The 16,522-nt window shown below is 39.8% G+C and overlaps 1 protein-coding gene across 3 annotated transcripts; it reads right to left on the reverse strand.

The window, feature by feature from the left end:
* Positions 1 to 6,769: 6,769 nt before the first annotated feature.
* Positions 6,770 to 14,984, reverse strand: rbm5 (RNA binding motif protein 5). 3 transcript variants are annotated; one of them, XM_053435084.1, is made up of 25 exons: positions 14,826 to 14,984; positions 14,552 to 14,597; positions 13,655 to 13,835; positions 13,395 to 13,553; positions 13,191 to 13,260; positions 12,713 to 12,786; positions 12,001 to 12,084; positions 11,669 to 11,729; positions 11,253 to 11,318; positions 11,006 to 11,166; positions 10,755 to 10,852; positions 10,523 to 10,610; positions 10,368 to 10,427; positions 10,108 to 10,174; positions 9,780 to 9,880; positions 9,563 to 9,680; positions 9,133 to 9,224; positions 8,859 to 9,023; positions 8,582 to 8,722; positions 8,368 to 8,481; positions 8,052 to 8,234; positions 7,874 to 7,948; positions 7,668 to 7,768; positions 7,405 to 7,534; positions 6,770 to 7,295 (listed from the first exon to the last, which is right to left on the reverse strand). In XM_053435084.1, exons 2-25 carry the CDS (start codon positions 14,566 to 14,568, stop codon positions 7,170 to 7,172), a joined length of 2,532 nt encoding a protein of 843 aa, XP_053291059.1. In that variant the 5' UTR covers positions 14,569 to 14,597; positions 14,826 to 14,984; the 3' UTR covers positions 6,770 to 7,169. The 3 variants fall into 3 exon arrangements, with proteins under 3 accessions (XP_053291059.1, XP_053291066.1, XP_053291051.1); XM_053435091.1 differs by having other exon boundaries at positions 8,368 to 8,478; positions 10,368 to 10,430; XM_053435076.1 differs by having other exon boundaries at positions 10,368 to 10,430.
* Between the last annotated feature and the right edge of the window lie 1,538 nt (positions 14,985 to 16,522).

The following is a 16,522-nucleotide window of genomic DNA, read 5'->3' on the forward strand; positions in this document are numbered from 1 at the left end:
TCCGAAGACAAGGTTGGAAAAGTACTGGGTTATTCTCTAACAATAGGTTTTTAAAGTATGTTAAATCATCCAGTATCTAAAAGCCAAAAATATAAAAATTACTTTAAGTAAGGCTGTCAAATATATGTAGTAAAGTAGAAAATATTTTCTCTGAAGTTGTGATAATTTGTCAATCTTATTATTCTGCTTTATTCCGGACGGCAATTATCAGGCGGTGTGGCCTAGTTGGCAGGGCGTCTGCTCCCCAACAAGAGAGACCCGGGTACGAAACCCATTCTTTCCCATCTTCTAGCCGGCAACATACTGAACTCTTAAAATTGGAAGGATTTCTAAATATATTACAGTATGTAAATTTTAATTAATTAAAAATGAAAACAGGGAAAAATTTAATTAAAAAAAAAAAAACTCTTAAAATTGGAAGGATTTCTAAATATTTTACAGTATGTAAATTTAAATTAATTAAAAATGAAAACAGGGAAAAATTTTATTAAAAAAAAAAAAAAACGCGCGCAATTTCTGCGCAGGATGTGCGCAGTAGGCTTCTGCGCAGGATGTGCAATGGACTTCTGCGCAGAATGTGCGCAGTTCGGTTCTGCGCAGGATGTGCGCAATGGGCTTCTGCGCAGGATGTGGGCGCGCAGTTTTTTTATTTTATTTAATTAAATTTAATTAAAAAAAAAAAAAAAAAATTATATTTAATTTTATATATATTTTTTATATTTAATTTTTCATCATCATCATCATTTCTCCGCAATGGTTCAGGGGTTAATGTTGCTTGTCTTCACAGGTAACTGACCTACGTAAGCCCGTAGCCGCCACCCCCCCACAGGAGATTATGTGCTTGTGTGTGTGTCTGCGGCGCTTCCCGGTTCTTCCCGGCACTACGCTGCCGGTGCGAACAGACAAAGTATCTAACATGGGCGAGGAAAGGAGGCGGGGCGCTTTTCACAGCGCTTCTACCTCCGGTGCGTCCCCGGGGTTAGAGGATGATGGTGTGACGTTAATGTATTGTTTTACATTGCATGTGTCACGTCATGATAAACCAGTCTCCTATGTCGCCTGTACCAGGAGCCGCCCCTGTCACTGGTTATCTTGGCTCGCTGTCTGGCCGGTAACCAGCCGTCCGGACCGCTCCGTGAAGAAGGAGGAGGAGATGTTTCTTTACTTGGAATGCGGCCACTTTATTTCTCGGATATACAGCAGGAACGATACTCGCATCGCCTCTAGGTTGTTCATCACTTCTCGTCTTTTCCCACAATACCTAGGTGCATTACAAACTTTCCTTAAAGGGGCAGGCCATACTCATATACAGATGGCAAGAGAATTCAGATGGCAAGAGATTCCGACAGTAAAGGCAAGGGGTAGTGATGGATAAGGTTTTCTTTAACAAATTAAGTCTTTCATTCTCACTTTCAACCTTAAAACTATGACATGAACTGAACTATGAACTAGTTCATGAGAGTTGTGAACTTGCACAACAATGCCCGCAGCATCAGACAAACAGGTAATGACGGTGTTTGTGCAATCCCCCGACGTTGTTTGGTGATAAATGAAACACAACATTAGCCCCGCTGAAAACATTATGTCGCAACTGGTCCGACGTTTCCTAAAAAATAAACAAACAAAAAACTCCGTGATTTCAAAGCCTTGTCCAGCTGTTTACTGACGTTTGTCATGTTTAATGAAGAGAGAGAGAGAGAGAGATACTGACTGACAGACAGACAGACAGAGAATTTAAAGGCAGTTTTACTGTTCTACAAATTAGACAAGTTCACTAGTTTTGTTTAATTTAAAATCGTAATTATTGAAATGAAAGGTAGGTCTGAAGTTGAGCTACATCACAGTCTGGTGAGGTATATTGTGGTATATTACTAATGCTGCTTATGCTTCAACTCTGTCAGAAAACAGTAAAAAAAAATGTGTATGTGTAGTGATTAAAAATGGTTCAGAGATGACAGTTAATGTCAATTCGGTTCAACAAGTATCCAGAATAAGACGGGACGGGAGGCTGAGATCTCAATACAAAATACAATTTATTTAATAGATGCAAATGATTTAAAACAGACTGCTCAAACAGTAAAGTGACATGTGCAAAGGTTGGAAAGGCTGGCCTGGACTTGATATAAATGACAGTTTAAAATAGAGAGAAATTAGAGGCTCCAGACCCAATTGTACAATGCTAAAATATCATGCATTAAAAACCAAACACAACACACTTTAAGAAAATCACTGCAAACGATATACAACAACAAAATGACAAAAGAGGGCCTCTACTTTATGGAGCCAATAATTCACCACCTTTCAAGTCACTACCACTGATTTGCACAGTCCCAGTCAACCATATATATTGCACCTTGCAATAGAACAAAACAAAACACAAAGAAACAAATAATCAAACCAAATAATCTAAATGAAATCTAAAGTGGGAAAAAACAGTGACCGTAACTATTTAGCTGGAGGCAGCCCTATAAAACAAACATGTTATAGTTAGGTCACACAATTTAAACACATTTATAATATTTAAAAACATTTACAAACATAAAAACACATCCTTATCGCATACCTTTAATTCATTAAAATAAAGCAGGGACAGCGTGCATCCACGGTGACGCCGACACAGTCGCACACAGACACAGCTTCACGCTGGGCTCTAAGGACAAACTTCAGTTACAATTTGCGGACACTTTCTCTGTGATCGCCGTTAACATTATATAACTTCCAGCAACTTACTGCGACAAACAATTGCCACCACACGTGCTGCGCTCACGCTAAACTTCCGCACACACCCACAGGACCGGCAGTGTGTGTGTGTGTGGGGGGGGGGGGGGGGGGAGGGAGGGAGGGAGGGAGAGAGAGAGAGAGAGAGAGAGAGAGAGAGAGAGAGAGAGAGAGAGAGAGAGAGAGAGGACGAGGACGAGGACGAGGGAGAGAGCTAAGGTGTCCCTAAATAAACTCCTCCGCCTCCCTGCAGCCTATAGGAGTTGCCGTCCTGTCAGGTTAATTAACACATCCAGAGCGGGGAAAATGACACTGCTAAAAGTATAAAACTTTATTAAGAACTGACCCGCTACATATGTACTGTGTTGTCAGCTTTATAGAGATTATGTAAGTCACTCTTGATAATTATGCACAACATTGATTTATCTCAAATACAAAATTTGCAGCATAATGCCAAGAAAAGAGAGACTCCAAATGCAGAAGGACAGGGAACTGCAGCAAGCAACTCAGGGTAGCAGCTCTCTTTTATCTTGGATCAGGCCATCAACCTGTAAAACAGATGTGGGAGAATCAGTAGCCCTACCTGGTCCAGAGGAGCCCATCACATCACTAACCCTCACCCTAACATATTATTTGGTTATTCAATATGGCCTTGTTTTGTCTGTTTTGGCCTGTTATTCATTTATTTATTCAAATTGATTATTCGAGTTAGTTTGTTAACAAAATAAATATACAAGTTGAAAATATCCTACTGTTTTTTATTTATTTATTATTATTATTTTTAATTTCATAAACAATTTCGGCGATGGGTGCCCTTTTTTTGGTTTGAGCACCTGACCCACAAAATGACTGTGCACGTGCCTGCTCCTGAGGGGTTGTGGGCATTTAAGTAGATATTAGTAAACATTAACTCAGGGGTGAGGAGGTCATGTGGCCTCACCATGCAATGAATTAAAGTCACTAATTGCTTTTAAATGTGAAGTTGAACTTTGAGATGACACAAATTTCTCTCTTTTCTTTTCTTTATAGGAAATGTGTAGCAATAAAATATATTGGTTCAAATTGTGTTTTATGGCATTGTGTAAATTTGAGTTTAGGATGAAAAGCTGAAAAATATCACAAACAAATAATTGTATTGTTGACAAAAGAGTAATACTTTTTTTCACAGGCAAATACCATGCAATAAATGAAACTACTGATTGATTTTATTTGTACAGTTCCAAAGCAAGCTTAAACTAATTTCACTTTCTGTTTCTTGTCTTTTCCTCTTTGAGGACTTATTTTCTATAACTTTTTGGCTACTTTTCTCACATTTATTATAACGTTAGTACAGGTTTAAGTTTAGGATATTTGCAAAGGAAATATCACTAACTGTGAGTTAGGATAAAATATAGAAATACTTAACTGCCATTGTAGCAATATGGAAAGTTGCCTCCGGGTCATCAAATCTTATACAGAAAAACACAGAGGCATGAAACACAAAATACATCAGTAAAAATATTGATTATGAACTAAATTATTGAAACAATAAAACACTGTGGAGCAATAAGATTAGCAGCTCAGACTGGATCTGGCTATGATGTTGAAACGTATAATGTCACAGTGAACGTGCTAGGTTCAATATACAGTAATATTACACTTAAAGTGTTCATTACAAGTTTACAAAAAAAAGCCATTATGTAGAATTGGATCTAAAGTAATTATGCAGCCCTTCTAGCGGCATTAATGAAGTTTTAGGATATGGGTTCAACAAGTTAAATATTTCAATCGTTCACATGGTGCTAGTCTCTTGCATAAAACAGAGCACTCTTCCTGTGACCTTGATGCTCTTTGAGTCTGCAGGACGGACTGAGACAAAATTAAAGACCTGACGCTGAAGGTAAAATCAATTTAACAGTAATAATAAAAAAACAGAATTGTTATGTTTGTAAGACTAGTATAGGCTACTAATACAAATTGGGTGTAAAGACTGGTTAACTGAACAGGCCATGGTACACAGATGAAAATGTATTTTAGACCATCAGGGCCGTTGACACACAGCAACATGTGGAGCCATGTTTGTAACCCCCCCCCCCCCCCCCCTCACAAGTTTGTTCCATGCTTGTCTGATTTTTACTTATACCAATAAAAAAAAACATATCTGGGATTTCTGTTGAACAGTGTGGCACCTCCATGTGATTCTCTTCATCTGCTTTCATGAGGGACACACGAATGGAAGACTGATGGTGAGATAGAAACGTGGTGGGTCAAGGTTTCGTCCAGACTTTACCTGCTGTGTTACAAAAGCAGCAGGCTGAAGATATGAATCATACATTGCACCCACCCACGTTCAAGCATGACAATGAACTCAGCGTGTACTCTGGGCCAGTACACCATGTTATCATTACATTACATGCAACATGTACAATACCCTTGAAATGAAATATACCCAGCTAAAGGAACCAAAAGTCATTTTAGGAATATCAAGTCAATATCATCAATATGGCTGATTGTGCTTTCTATGCATGTTAGATCCAGAGTACGGACTGAATTCAAAACCTTCATCATCGTTGTTTTCACTATTATAAAGTAAAACAACCGTGTCAAATCTTCACATGTGGTAACACACACTGCAAGTTTAGACCATGTCTGTGTTCTTCTATCTATAAATGCAGTTTCTGGGAAGTGGGTCAATAATCTAATATAATGAGTTGAGTAAACTCCAGGCAATTCATTCACTCAACTCTTCATTCAAAGTTGAAACAGTTCCTTTTTAAAAGCTCTTAAGTCTGAAATTTCAAACGAATTAACTTCAAATCTTTGTAAGTACAGCCCCTGCTACAAATGAACATGTCAAGTTAATGATCACTTTTACAATTTATTATGAAGTGTTACGTAAGCCCATTCATAAAGAGTGGGATCCAGCTCATCTCACCCAAGCTGCAGATGGATGTTTGTTTTTTGGGATATTTCGGAGAAAGCATGGGGTAATAAAACAGCGGAGATCCAATCTATGACCACAGGAATCAAGGTGTATTGCTGCACTATATCAATGTAACAAGAGGTGGACGTGCAGTTCAGAGCATTCCTCCCTGAGAAGTGGAAACATCAGACGACCTTCAAGTCCATGACCTGAACCCATGGGACTGTATTATGTTTCATTGTGTTTATATAAGGACTTCCAGCACAGAGACATGCAAGCTAACCACCTCTTTGAATCAAGAAACAATATTATTTATCATTTATTACATAACTCACAGGCCAAGACAAGTGTTGACTTCATAGTCTGACAATGGAAACAGTATTTCATAAATAACAGCCTTCAAATCCTCTTCTTCCTCTTCATGAACAAAGAGATAAAGGTCCTTGAACCCAGGGGGCAATGATCTCTTCAAAACAACAGATACACTAGAGAAGCATGTGTGTTTAAACATGGACTCTGAATATACATTTAAGATTGCAGTTTCAATCTGAAATAACATTGTGAGCTTGTACTAATTAAGATTCCATATTTAAACACAGTCCTGAGGCCAAAGTGCCTTTTACATATACACATCTGACAGTACTAAACTGTTATCCCTTTCGAAACCCACCTTTAAAGAGCTGCTGTCAGTTTAAATAGAATGCGTCCCTTTTATTTCAATGTGCGGAAATGATATGTATCTTATACAGTATGTCGTTATTCACCATCATCTGCTTTTTTTTTTTTTAAATCCTATGTACTTTTAGTAGTGTTAGAAAAACCGATGTTAGTATAGCCCACAAATTTTCAACAGGTAGTTTGTGTTGCTCTTCTGTATCTTTTGTTTGAGGAGTTTGTTACCCTTCGAAGTCTTTTGCTTAATCTTTTTCCGCTTAGAAACACAGGTTTTAACCTTCAGGGTATTTAATACAAATCCCTCACACCGGGTGAAATTACCCATCATATCCTCTCTGCATTTACAAAACGAGCATTTTATCAACTGAGGTTCTACATTTTCTGGCCCATCTATATAGTAACATTGCAATCATTGAGAACAGCTGTTTTATAATTCATATAGTGTATGACATAAATATAATCCACTCCAGCAGGTAATCTCTTATGGAATTTATTTTATTTACAAAAACAAGATTTTGTATAAACTGTACAATTTCTTAACATGCTGAGAGAAAAAAGGCCTTAACACAGAGGAAATGCAAAACAAACTCTAAACTAGGGATGTGAACTTACTGTGCATATATACAACTTATAAATTATGTAATTCACTTTCTCGATATGTCTAAATTAGAGAGTTTCTATTGCTTGGATCTTGACATTAAGAGGCATGATCATCATGGATCATATAAGGAGTTAAATCATTTAAGGAGATCATCTCTTCAGCTTCTGTGCCATTTGTTTTGTCCTTGTTAATGCAGAAATGGTGGAGCTCAAGTTCAGGAAGAGGCAAATCATCTGCAGGCCATGGCGATATGAAGAGTTTGGGAAAAACGACTCATTCCAACTCAGTGAAACGAGCAAACATGGCTTTGCGGACTGCGTCTTTATAAGTGTCAGAAGCAGAGAGGGTGTAGTTGGTGCCTTTGGTGCCGAGCCCGGCTCCTTTTGTTCTCAACTGTGCCTGAGAAGGGAAACAAAAAGCTTCAGTACATGGTAGAGATCTATACCGTTGCTGGGGATGATGGGTACTGGGTACACTTCAGGCACAACCAGGTCATTGTTGTGAATACCTCAATTGGCGCAGTGATGCCCTGTTGGTTGCGACCGAGTCCCTTTCCCTCCTGCCAGCCCATGGCCTGCAGCATTTTGTTCCCAATGTTGTCACTGTTGAGGCCGTCCTTCGTGGGCTGCTCATAGTTACTGCAGAGGAGAAAGGGAGTTCAGTTTTGTTCAATATTAACATAAAAAAAGATTAAAACTTGACTCCTGCAAGGACTGAAACCTTAAAAATAAGTATCAGTACTTTAAAAAAAAACAACATAAAGTTGCTTACATGACTGGTGCCGGCTGGCTAAATTTCTTCTTTTTGGGTGCCGGTGGTTCTGGTATGCCATATTTTTCTCTCCTCTCAGCTGCTCTGTCTCTGTACTTCAGCTATTCACAAAAAGAATAAAACATTGTGAATCCTGAATTGTTTTCACTTTGAAAGAAGAACAAAGTTGCTCTCTAACAGCTGGATGAATCCATATGGAGACAAACCTCAGACTCTTTCCTCTCCAACTCTTCCAGCTCTGCTTCGGTCATTTTAGATCTGTGGTGAACCTCCAAGTTTTTCTAGAAAGAAATAGTTAAAAAAAGATGAGTATCTCGTGGTTTTCCTGACTTGACACTTTTTATTCTCCCATTTCAGGTCTGACGAGGAAATGCATGGTGTTACCTTGTGGAGGTCAGAGAGTTGCTGATGACGAGTTAGACTCTCTTTATTGGGAAACTGTCTCCTACAGAGCAGGCAGGCTAACTTGGACCAATCTGTCAGCTTGTCATTGACTCCGTCACTATCAGGCTCTGCTCCGCCCTCCTCTGGATCGCTGTCTCCACTGTAGGCTGCCACAAGGCCACACTGACCACATCATAGATAAAGAAAGGTATGCATAAATATCGTTAACAGACATAAAAACATGGAATTAACAGAGAAGGTTTCCAATGACACTAGAATGGCAAAGCTCAGGCTTTGGAATGACCAAGAGTCTCACCTTGGAAGAGTGGGCAGATTGGGCCGACTGGGCAGATTGGGCTGAGCTGGTTGGTGTCTCTTCCTCAGCGCTCCGTAGCACTTCTGGCATGAGCCTTTCTAGACCTCCCGCCTGCTAAAAAAAAATACATACATACAATCAATACATTTGCATTGGGCCTGAGGCATACATTTGCACTCTGACCTTCTTCATACATAACAATCTAGTGGATTACCTTCTTTTCAAACAGTGTGAAGCCAGCATCTGCAGCTGCGGCCTCCTTCCTCTCCTCTTGACTAGTGGGATTATAGCTGCCCCTGAAGTTGTCTTTCTGCTTGTTGAGACTTTTAGCCCACCGCTCCATGTCTTTAGCAATCTGAAATAATAAGGCAGATTTAGAACAAGAAGTTATACCCTAAAGAAATTAAAATACGCTACTCAACTATTCAGGAAATGCTACAGAGCAGAAGCAGTAGAAGGAACAATGTGCTGAGGTGGGTTTATGATCATACCTGCTGAGCAGTCTTGCTTTTGGGCTTTTCCTTTTTGTCTTTGCCTTCTTTGCCTCCTGCTGCATTATCATTTGGTCCAGCATTTGGGTCAGTTGGGGCAGGTAAGTACGTCTGCTTTTCACTGTCCCAGTACAGATACTGCTGGGTCTGAGAGTTGTAGTAATACTGAAAGGATGCAAACAAATACGTACATAATCAAGATGAATTCCTGACAAACTGTCACCATTACGACAGTAAACAAAGGAGTCCCACATAGCGGTTAATCACTACTTACATGTGTGTTTGGGTCATAGTAGAGGCCAGTCTGAGGATCATAATAGTAGCCAGAGGACTCATCATACTGGTAGGTGGATGTATCAGGGGCAGCTGTGAATTATACAACATAATATCATAAGCAAGACAGAAAAATTCTGAGTTACACCACAAGTAAATGTAGAGCCCTCCCAATTTATCAGTTGGCAAATCCAAAAAATATTACACACAGTCAATTTCTTAGTCCAAATATCGGCCCCTAAAACTCCATATAGGTCAGGCTCTAGTTTTAAGTAATAAGTGTGTTTTATACATACATACATACATACATACATACATAATATAATATGATGCAATGTACATGACAGTGACCGTGGAATGATTGAGCAGATCAATTATCATCATGACACAGATCCCAGTGAAATAGCTCATGTTTTAAGTGTTCCTCATACCAGTGCTGCCTTCAGCTGTCTGTCTAGTTATTGTACTGGCTCCAGGCGCTGCAGCTTCAAAGCCTGAGAAGTGTCCTGTATGGTGTTTGCCCTCCAGTTGCTGAGCAAGTGTCAATCCCTGCAATGAAGCATTTAGTTATTTTAAGACTGTTACACTAAGCATTTTAAAAACTGTACTATAGTGTAAATACAGAATTAACAAACATGTGGACGTTACCTGAACAGCAGGGTGTGAGATCATGTGTTGTTGGTAGACTTGTGCACCCTGTGAGATCACTACTCCAGCTGCATTCGGAAGCATCTTTACACTTGGCGCAGCTAAATGAGAAATGCAAAGCTCTTGTGAATCATTTTTCAAATGCTTAAAATCAGTGTCCATAGAAAAAAAGAATAATCATATTATATAAATTCCAGCCGACACAATTCTATGCTTGAGATTTATCTACTTTACTATAACGGTGTTAGAAGTTCAAACACTGGTAATCTGAATTATGTGTCCCCACTAAAAGCACAAGAGGACTATACACTAACTGTGCATTTCATACCTCCTAGAATTCCATTTCCCTGTGAGGTGCTGGCTCCTGCTGCTTGCTGGTAATACGTCTGGTACTCCTATTACAAAAAGAAATTTGAAATACAATTATTCGTTTTCACGCGATAGAGGTATCTATTTAAATAATCAAGTACAGGTACAACCTTGTGTCTCATTACTTATCAGTGTTATAGTGGTCATTTTAATATATGCACCAATAAAGAACAAATTATCTACTCAAGCAAATTGTTCAATCTTTTTTCTTCTACAAACCTGTGACATTGGAGTGTAGCCTTCTTGCAGGTAGCTGTACTCAGACATGCCCTCTTGGCTCTGCTGTTGCAGAAAAGAAATCGAGCATTATGATTCTGTGACATTAACACTAGGAGATGATTGTACCAGACCAGAAGCTGAAAACTCAGGTCTACCTGACTTGAGGACCACTGGGCTGCAGCGATGGCGGTGCTGGCCACAGAAAAGGCACTGACACGATTCCCATCAGGTAGTAAAAGATCCCTAAAACAAAAAGGAAAAATAGTGTCAGAAATCAACAAAAAATAAAATGTTTTGTGTGGATTAATCTCTCCCTTTATTTTAATATAAAACAAGCTATTTCAATAACAGATGAAAGATCTTTTTACATAAAACTGTTATACTCACTTTCTAGCACTCTTGGCATAATCAACCCCAATTGTTTTTCCATCCAGTTTTAGAGTAGGCTGCAGTCCCTGTAAGATGGTTAGCAGCTGAGAAGCCTCCTGCAAAAAGAAGTGATAGCAATTTTTAAGTTACATGCAGATCAATGAGGTGGTAAGTTTGGAAACCACTGCAAAAATTGTCAGTTGTTACAGAAGAAAATTGAAAATGTAAGAGTACATATTGACAATGGTCACTTATAAAGAACACTTTACCAGTGGAGAGGAAAGTTGTACAAAGGCAAAGCCTCTGTTCTGGCCCGTCTGCTTGTCCTTGATGAGGCGAATATTGTTCGATGAAAGATTAGCATATGGTGCAATGGCCGTCATGATGGCTTCCACAGTTGTGATGGCAGAAATATTTCTCAGGATGATAGCTGTAGAGAACAAAAGTGAATATTTAAGAACAATTTACTTCTAACAGAAAGTGCAACATAACGCATGTTAAATAGCTATCTCTTACTGTCGCCATAGAAATCGCCACTGGATTGAGTTTCAGTGACTCCGGTATTACCGCTGTTTTCACTTTCTGTTGAGAGAACCACAGAAGTAAGAGGTGCATTAACATCAACTTCAGAGCAGTGGAATTAAAGAATTGTATATGAGATATAAAGTGATAAGTGAAAAATGTAATGTTTACAGTATCTCATCTATTCCATATTTTGTGTTTTTCCCCCCCATTTTGTGTTACTGTCAGGTAGAAAGGAAAAATGCATGCTTCTTTCCCAATCTATGCACTTTGCCTACATCTGACAATGTCAACACTAAACAATCCCTTGGTTTGCTAGGCCTTTGCAACTCCAAGAACACAAGCTTTGCGTTGCATCCCGGCACTGCGGCCTCAGCCCGTCAGTGGCCTCTTTATGATTAACTACTTACCAGCTTTGGCTGCTCCACACCTGAAGCACTTCAGCCTCCTCCGGAAATTGTACAGGCCACACTGCAAGTAACCGTTCACATCATTTTTATTATACACCTACTAAAGCCCTTCACAGTGCTGCCTCAGAGAGCAGCCAGTCTATATTGGTGCAGCATACCATACTTACCTCGGACACAACCTAACCTTTACCGCTCATCCAAATGTAGGTGTAACCAAAAAAGTAAGCTGACACAACTAACAATTGTAATTTAAAGACCTAATATGTGTGTGTTTGTGTAGTGGTTTGTAGCAATGTTGTTAGGAGGATGTGACCATGAAACTAAAGACTTACAGTGTTGCAGAGCCAGTCTTCATACTTGTTCCTGGGATGACTGTAGTGCATGTCCACACTTTTGCCTTGGATGGTCAGACGTTTCTGAAAGAGGAAGACAAATATCAACCAAGTGCTCATGGTGAGAATTCATCTCATCAAAAGAGCAAAAAGTGTCGGAAGGGAGAGAAGGGGAAGAGGGACCCCATCAGATAGGCATGTGTTAAAGACAGCCACATGATGTATATGTGAGCATGATGTATAGAGGGTTCTTTAGGTGTTTGGGACCCGTGTGCCCAGACTAAGCTGGAGCAGAGTGTACAATGTGACCCTAACAGACATGTATGGCATGTATAGGCTTCCCACAGAAATGTAAAGGAAGAGAGTGACTGTTAAAAAAAATAAAAACATCTACTGAGAGGGCTCTATCAGCAAGGAAATGGTGTTCTTTATCTTAAATGCAAATTCCTTAAGGAGATGACCTCAATCTGAGTAAAATCTGCAATTCTGATGCTACTCAAATTATATTAAATAGTCAATATTCTTAAAAAATGTATTATGTTTAACCTTCCATATTAGTATACACATTTTTTTTTCTCTGTATCAAACAAACAATTTTTTCTCAAAAAGATCAATAGTTTCCACACTACTTATTTTATACACTTTGGTTGCTTTTTGGGTTATTTTTCAAGATCCCCAAGATTAAAACTAGACTTGGCGATTGGGAAGCAACCTGATTGGTCTCCATCCATCGGGTAGCATCTTGCAAGTGATAAAAGTCCACGAAGGCGAAACCACGGCTTATACCTAGAGACAGCATTCAAATATAGACGGGAGGCGTGTTAGTTAAGAGTCCACGGGAATATTATTCAAAGTCTTCCACAAACTGCTTCAGAACCCAGGGCCCTTTTTGTACACATTGGGCCACTCCTTAGGAGTTTTACCATAGCAAGAAATCCTGTTGAATATCACTATTTTAAAGACACTCATCAAAGTGTGTGTCTACCAACTGACTTTTTCACAACCATTATCGCTTCTGTTACTTACCTGGGAAAAGATCCGCAATTAACTGAAATGAAAAGTCTGTTACGTAATTTGATCAAATTCTCTTAGTTGCTATAGGAAAATGGGTCTGAATAGAAGCAGCTTGGCCCTATGGTCAAAGACTGGGGGGAGGGAGGTTGGGTCCGTCTTCTACATCTGGTTCTCACCTGTTTTTTTCTTCATCAGCCTGACATCCACTGGCTGGGGTCCCTCCAGCTGGTCAATGGCAAAACGAACCTAAATAACACAAAGATTGGACTTTCACGTTTTTATACTGATCCTGTCCCATTTAAAATGTCATCTGTCAGCTAACAGAGTGAATTGTTTGCACACATACAACAAAATTAGGCACAAAACGAGTTAACACTTACATCATCCTCAGTGACATGAGGAGACAGACCCCAGAGCATGATTGTCTTGCTCTTCCTCTCATCCCCAGGCTCCCTTCTGTAATCCTGCTCTGGGTAGTCCCCATCTGAGTGATAACCATCTTCTGATCTATCACTGTTGCGTCGTTTACGGTCTCTTTGCTTTAAAACAAATCAAATCAATGCATCAGTTACATAATAATGTCCTCAAAGAACAAAACATCATGGTAGATTTTATAGTCAGGACACGTTAAAATAAATACCTCTGGACTGTCTCTCGATGGTCGACGGTCTGCCCCCTCATAACGATCACTCCGTCTCTCTTCCCCCCAGCGGCGCATGTTGTGATCACGCTCGGGATCCCTCTCTCTCCTATCACGCCATTCGGATTCATCACGGGGCGGGTCATTGCCATATCTACCGCTACGTTCTGTCCGACCAATCCTAATAGAGACAGCATAAAATGGAAAAGTAAAACATCAGCCCAACCTTGTAAGTGATCCAAGAAAATACTACTACGTCATCAAGCTCAACTGTGCCAAACCTGATTAACATTGCACATAAATAAACCTGTCTCAAATATTTGTATTTACTGATTTTTGTAATGCATAAGGGGATAAAAGGCATCTTGGACATTTATACTGCTTTTTAACTGACACCAGCATATTTCCAGAATTCATACGAGATGGCAAAGTCAGTCGATATTGATTCCTCTGACTGAGCTCCAAAGAAGTCACTGATTTACAGTTTTATTGTAACTTTTAGTATTTCAACTTTTCAAATATGATACTAATGTCTGGAAATGTGCTTCCAAGATAGAGGTGGCCACTTTCATAAGACATGTCCCATCAGGCGTCAGCACTTCTTTGAATGTGATGTAGTAAATTGACTTTACCAGAAAACGTAAAATCATCGACAAGAAGGATAACTGCAATCATTAGTAACAGGTTGGAAATAAAATGATATTTTTCTGTAGGATCCTACATGATTAGCATATTCGCCGTTTGACCACTCCTGTAATACCAAATTTAACTGGACCTTAATTGGTTTCCGATTATTAAGAATACAGACATTTTGAATCCATCGCAGGACGGGTAGTGGAGCTGTAATTGTGGCTAACTACACCTAGCATGGCGACAGGCGCTGCAGCAGCTACTCACCTTTTATCGGCTCCCATTTTCCACTCAGCTTCAGCAATCACACGACCTTTGGAAATAAATAGTGCCGTTTACAATCACACAGACATCATGTTTTAACAGTAACAACTGCAAACACACGACACAAACCCCTTACAGTCGAACCATCTAGTTACAATGCGCACGACAGGCCAGTTGTACAAACATGAACACGGTCTAACCTCGGCAAAAAGACGCCAAAACCAATGGCGCAAACGATAAGCGGTAAAATGTCTGACGTGAGCGCGTAGTCACTCACCAGTGTCGCTTGTTCACAGTGTTGTTGTTCACTTTTAATGTTTCAAAACGATACTGGAAGATTTAGGGACAGTGGAATTCATCTCACGCTCAAGGACTTTCGACAACACTATAACAGCCCCTTCTTCGTCCCAACATGCATTGCTGCATAACCCGGTGCATCGTGGGAAATTTTCCGTCCCGAGTTTGCCTCGCGGGCAGGAAATGAAATTTGGCATTTAATGTGGACATTACCAGTAATATTAGGATACAATTATATAAAGATGGCTTTTTTGGCTCACATATTATTACTGCTGTCTGCCACCGTTAGAGAACGACGTCATGTTACTCGATTACTGTTTAGATGGTCCTGACATTCCAAACTGAGGGCAAATAAATCCACAATCCGCCATTTTACTGTGCACATCGTCATGTATCTTGCCATATTTGTGTAATTCAGTATTTGAACTATGGGGTTTAACTTGTTCATGTGCTACCTTTAAATGGTTGCCTGAATTTCATTCAACCAATCCAGATGTTTAATCAACAAAATGATAAAATTGCCAATGCTTATATTAACGTAACCTGCTTATACTATACACTAACATCTATTTCATATGATGTGAATACTGGAATTCTACCTTTTCAATAATTTGCAGAGCTACAAAATGGAATGTTCTGCCACGCCTCTAAGATTAGGATGCATTTATTAGTCCCAAACACATGTACAGACATGCACAGGCATGCACAGGCACACTCATGCAGGCACACTCATGCAGGTAGGGACATTTAACCTCTGCTTTTGACCCATCTGGTGAAGGACACACAGAGCAGTGAGCGACCATGTACAGCGCCCGGGGAGCAGATGTTGGGGGAGTAAGGTGCCTTGCTCAGGGGCACTAGACAGGGTAGGGAGAATCCTCTTGGATTTTTGGACAGATCAATCCAGGTTTGTCTTTTTGTTGTTTCTCCGTGGAGTCGAACCAGAGACCTTTTCTGCCCATAGTCCAAGTTTCTGCTACTAGTCAACCGCCTCTAATGTGTACATATGGAGCATATTAAAGTGGTATTTTGGTGGCCATTTGTACAAAGGATGTTTCTGTAAAAAATAAACTGAACAAAAAAGCCACTGAGGCACCAGTCTAGTTGGGTGGTACTCAGGCGTTGTGGATGTATCTTTGAATCCAGCTCTCCTAAATTAAGAAGGCATAGATCATTGAAGGCTCCTTAATAAAGAAGGAACAATAAGCTATCAAGGAATATAAGAAAGAAACACCCACCCATGCATGAAATAACAGGGGTTTGCATAGCTTGTGCATCAAATGGTTAAGATATTCAGTGTAATCACCTGAACAACTAAACTCAACAGTGCAGTAAATCGAGGAAAAGGGCATAATGGCACACGAGATGAATAACCAGCAGCTGACACATTTTCTGCTGCACCCAAGCAGGACTGAGGCCAAAGGAGAATGCAGAGAAGAGCCGACTAGAACCGCAGAAGATGAAAGAAATGTTTGTCATGTACCAAATTTACGTATTCTAGAGTAATTGGAAATGGTTGTGGCTATATGGTTCAACAGCGCCCCCTAAAACGCAGCAATTCTGTCTGGTTTAACCAATCTTCACAAAATTCGGTACACACGTGTATCATGACCGGACGGGAACAAAGTCCTGCCACCAATTTGATTAACTCAACAGGAAGTAGGCCATTTTGGATGT

The sequence above is a fragment of the Pleuronectes platessa genome, chromosome 2, assembly GCF_947347685.1.
Source record: "Pleuronectes platessa chromosome 2, fPlePla1.1, whole genome shotgun sequence".
Lineage (NCBI taxonomy): Eukaryota > Metazoa > Chordata > Actinopteri > Pleuronectiformes > Pleuronectidae > Pleuronectes > Pleuronectes platessa.

Excerpts from the sequence above, each read along its gene's own strand:
- rbm5 (XM_053435076.1), bottom strand. Across the intron at positions 10,175-10,367 it reads GCTACACTCCAATGTCACAG|GAGTACCAGACGTATTACCA; the intron begins GTTTGTAGAAGA and ends TTTTTGTAATAG. Across the intron at positions 7,535-7,667 it reads AGCCAGCCGGCACCAGTCAT|TAACTATGAGCAGCCCACGA; the intron begins GTAAGCAACTTT and ends TCTCCTCTGCAG.